The 4,545-nt window shown below is 38.2% G+C and overlaps 1 protein-coding gene across 1 annotated transcript in view; it reads left to right on the forward strand.

The window, feature by feature from the left end:
- Positions 1 to 619: 619 nt before the first annotated feature.
- LOC107574708 (cytoskeleton-associated protein 2-like) overlaps positions 620 to 4,545 on the forward strand; it is a 17,213-nt gene continuing 13,287 nt past the window's right edge. The window contains 5 exon segments of the mRNA XM_016261153.1: positions 620 to 775; positions 1,942 to 2,013; positions 2,174 to 2,237; positions 2,665 to 2,722; positions 2,724 to 3,177. Of these exon segments, the coding sequence (XP_016116639.1) occupies positions 735 to 775; positions 1,942 to 2,013; positions 2,174 to 2,237; positions 2,665 to 2,722; positions 2,724 to 3,177 (689 nt within the window). The 5' untranslated portion in view covers positions 620 to 734.

Below are 4,545 nucleotides of genomic sequence, written 5' to 3' on the forward strand. Positions count from 1 at the left end.
TGTACTTTAACAGTTATTCTGACTGATGTTCACAGGAAATATTTGTATTTTGGCAGGATGTACAAACATGTGTTGCACAATTTAGCCACATGTTTAAATACTGGAAACATGAACAGATGCAATATGATGCAACGCTGATATCATGACAGGAATATTTGCATTATCAAAATGATTTATTTAGCTGTCACGCACAGCTACTGCACTTCCAGCGTGCTTAACAGGGAGATCAGTTAGAAAATATTACAATGATAAAAAAAAAAACGATATGGTGAGACCCAAAAAATTACAATGCTACTTTTCTCCCCGAATGTTATTAAAATAAAATAATAATAATATTAATTCTGTTGTATTATAATCTTCACAACAACTTACACTGAAATGCTGACATGAATATCTGACTTTAAATGGTTAATGTCATAGATTGTCCACATATCTACATGTTTTTCTTTATTCCATGATTCAATTTTGTAATACCATATGATATATGACAAAAATACCGAAATGGCATTTCTAACGAATTATCAAATCATATGAATCATCAAAACTGACCAACCAATAGCCGGGGTTTAAAGATTTGAACGAACCAATGGGAATTGAGGTGGGCGTGTCCCCACGAAATTCAAGCGTCAGTTTCTGCGTTAGCTGTAGTGTGTGCTAATAGACTCGTGTGCGAAGTTATGAAAAAACACTGTATTTATTGTGATTAAATATTTGGTGAGTGATCAGATAAAGCGATGGAAACTGTGACGGATGAAGACGCATCTAAACGATCTAATGTAACGAAATGACAATTTTCAAGATTTGGAGCCAATTTACAACAGGGGTGTAAAAATGGAGAAAAAGATGGCAGTATTATTTTATTTTCACACAGATTGGTACATCTGTTAGTAGAGTCTGTTGACTTTAGTGATCTTTGTTTTATTATATGCCAACAATTTGAACGTGGAGCTGCTGTGAACGTCCCATATCTAGCAAATAAAATATACGGGGCCTTAAAAATGAAATTTCCAAACGAAAAGTTGATTAAGAATGAGAATCTAGAAGGACAGGAAGATATCATGAATGCTTTCAGAGGTACAGGCATGCAAACTTGAGAAAAACACAATATATGGCATTTACAGACAGTTGTGTTCGATTTAATTGAGCTGAGAGAAACAAATGAGATGCATTTCTAGTTTCAACATTATTTGTTCTTCAGATATTGCTCTTTAAAATAAAAAAGTGTCGGGTGAAATGCGAAGTGACCCATGTTTGGTTTTTGACCGCTGAATATGTGAACAATTGACCAATTCCTCATGCAGCCGCATTCAGAGCTCCGCATCTCTGGAACTGAACCCTCGAGGGCCTTTAAAGTGAAGATACCAGAAGGAAAGTTTCTTCAGACCCAGAATCTACAATTGTATTAAGATATCTTTAATACTTCTTGAGTTACAGGCATGCAAACTTAAGGCAAAAAAACACGAGAAGTGCTTTTTGCCATTTTTGAGCGGTCACTGTTATCATATAATGAAACAAATATTACTAAAGTCAACAGATTTGACTAAAAGACATCCCAGTCTCTGCATAAAAATAAAATAACGATGCGGCAATCTTTCTGAAGTTATTTTTATACACCAGTAAATTGGCTCCAAATCTCGTCATTTTGACCCCACTCTACAAAAATAGTGGATTACTCTGTAAATATGCATCTGTGTCTGTGACGTGTATATGTTTTGGCTTTCATCACTATATATATATGTTTGTCTTACTACAGAAAAAATATTGAAAAATCTCATTTCTGTGTGACTACATTATTGTCCTGCATATTACACTGCTATTTATATAAAATATATATATATATTATTATGTGTGAAGAAAGTTACAAGACAAAATGCAACACTTGTGTTGTGACACTTATTAAATGCATGCAATGTTAAATTGCAAACGTGCTTCTCTTTGGTTTACAGAGCTACGCAAACTGAAATTGGCAGAATACCTTGCGGCCAAAGGCAGACTGAAAGCACCTAATCCAAAGTAGGTGGTCTTGAAGGGTCTTTCCGTCTGTAACAACTGTTGAATTTATACTTTTTCCAATTTTAAAATAAAAAATACATAGCCTATTTTCCGCATTCAGAACTGCCTTAGCATGTTTATGTTCTGAATTGATTGTTTTTTTTAATTGTTTTACTCAAAGACCATATCTCAAGGAGAAGCCTGTTACAAAGAAACGTCCTGAAAATAACCAGAAGTCCAAAACTGTAAGTTAGATACATTTCGTGAAACTTTGCAGCATTCAGTCAGTGTGATGAAAGTCTGCACTAAAAAGTGAAGTGACATGTGGCCAAGTATGGTGACCCATACTCAGAATTAGTGCTCTGCATTTATCCCGTCCAAAGTGCACACACACAGCAGTGAACACACAAACCGTGAACACACACCCGGAGCAGTGGGCAGCCATTTATGCTGCGGCGCCCGGGGAGCAGTTGGGGGTTCGGTGCCTTGCTCAAGGGCACCTCAGTCATGGTATTGAAGGTGGGAGAGAGTGCTGTACATTCACTCCCCCCACCTACAATCCCTGCCGGTACGAGACTCAAACCCACAACCTTTTGGGTTATGAGACCAACTCTCTAACCATTAGGCCACGACTTCCCATGTGGCCTTCCTATGTGTCTTTGGTTCTCTCAGACAGCTGAAGGAAAGGAGAATTGTGGCGTCAGTGGCACAAATATAAAAGAAGTTGATAAAGAGGATGATAAAAACACATCCTCAAAAAAAAGGACTTGGTATGAGTTCGCTAGCCAAAGCCCAAACACAGCTGTCCAGTGATTCCCGTAATGCTAGCCGGGAAGGCCTTCGTGTTTTGAGGACACAGAGCAACAAAACAGCTTCTCTTCAAAATCCAAGGAAACTCCACAATGCTGAGAAAACAGCTGTGCTGTTCAAGAGGTCTCGTTCACAACGCCTTCGAAGTGTCCAGCCCAAAGCTCAGCCAGCTTCCCAGTCCCATGCTGCAGATACAAGCAAATCCAGTCTTGTTTCCATCTGTAACCCTTCACAGTCTGCACGTGGCATCTCTGCCCTCAGAAGCACGGATCACAGCTGCACCAAGACGGACATTCAGTCAACGTTAAAGAAATTACCTGAAACGAGCGTCAAATCAACCTCAGCTGCCAATTTGACAAGTCAAAGTCAAGTCAAGTCAAGTCACCTTTATTTATATAGCGCTTTTAACAATACAGATTGTGACAAAGCAACTGAACAGCATTAATTAGGAAAATAGTGTCAATAATGCAAAATTACAATAGTAAACACTCATTTTTCAGTTAAAGACAGTTCATCATTGAATTCAGTGATGTCAACATCCAGCTCAGTTTAAATAATATCTTTGCAATCATGTCAACGATAACGCTGGAAATGAAGTGTCCCCAACTAAGCAAGCCAGAGGCGACAGCGGCAAGGAACCAAAACTCCATCGGTGACAGAATGGAGAAAAAACCTTGGGAGAAACCAGGCTCAGTCGGGGGGCCAGTTCTCCTCTGACCAGACGAACCAGCAGTACGGAAAAATCAATATAAGATGTAATAAAACAGACGATGAATAATATTAACAGCAATTATTATATGATGCAATCAAACTTGTGGTAGTTCTGTTAGTTGTTTCAGGGTTGGCATCATCTGAGGTCCTCTGAGGAGTTGCATAATCTCTTCTCAGGTGTTCTGGATCCAGACTGAAGCTTGCGTAAATCCTAGTTACCACGGGATGTCTCGTGTAAAAGCTCATTCAGTGTTTCAAACGGCGAAACCCTGTAAAGCTTGTAAACATTGCAACGTAATATACATTTTCCTCAGAATAACCATCAGGTGTCCATAAGCTCATCAGTCAGCTAGAAAAATAACTATAAAGAGGAGCATTTTGCTATATTTATGCACTATTGGATGTTAATATTTTTACTTAACCTGTTGTCTACATGATTCAACTCCTCCTACAAAATTGCATTTTACTAGAAAAACAGACTGAATGTGTGAAAGACACATGACAACACTTATAGGATGCACTGAGGAGGAGCCCAAACTACACTCAGTGGCCAAGTGATGCTTATGGTCCGTGATATTGGTACAGATTCTGTGTCATGAACAATTCTTTGTGACTATATATTTCAAGTTTGAAAAGACATTTAGTTCCCACTTTAAGTGAACCTTAGTTCCCAGGTCATCTACAAGATCGATTACAATGCTGATAAATTCAAGAAAAGATGAGACATAAACACATGAAAGTATGATTGAAATGTAAAAAATAAAATAAAACGTGTTTATTCTGTGGCACCTAAAAAAAATTAAATTTGTCACCTAAAATTTTTTCTTATAGGAGCCAATGACTCCTTACTCGATTTTTTTTGTTTGGAGCCCTGATTATTTTCCACATACTGTACATTATTGTTTCTTGATTTTTACAAAGCTCATCGGTCTGAAAAGCGAGGTGTGCTCTGATTGGCCAGCTACCCAGTGCGTTGTGATTGGCCGAATACCTCAAGCGTGTGACGGAAATGTTACGCCCCTCACCATACGG

The sequence above is a fragment of the Sinocyclocheilus grahami genome, unplaced genomic scaffold, assembly GCF_001515645.1.
Source record: "Sinocyclocheilus grahami isolate Dianchi unplaced genomic scaffold, SAMN03320097.WGS_v1.1 scaffold2314.1, whole genome shotgun sequence".
Classification (NCBI taxonomy): Eukaryota; Metazoa; Chordata; class Actinopteri; order Cypriniformes; family Cyprinidae; genus Sinocyclocheilus; species Sinocyclocheilus grahami.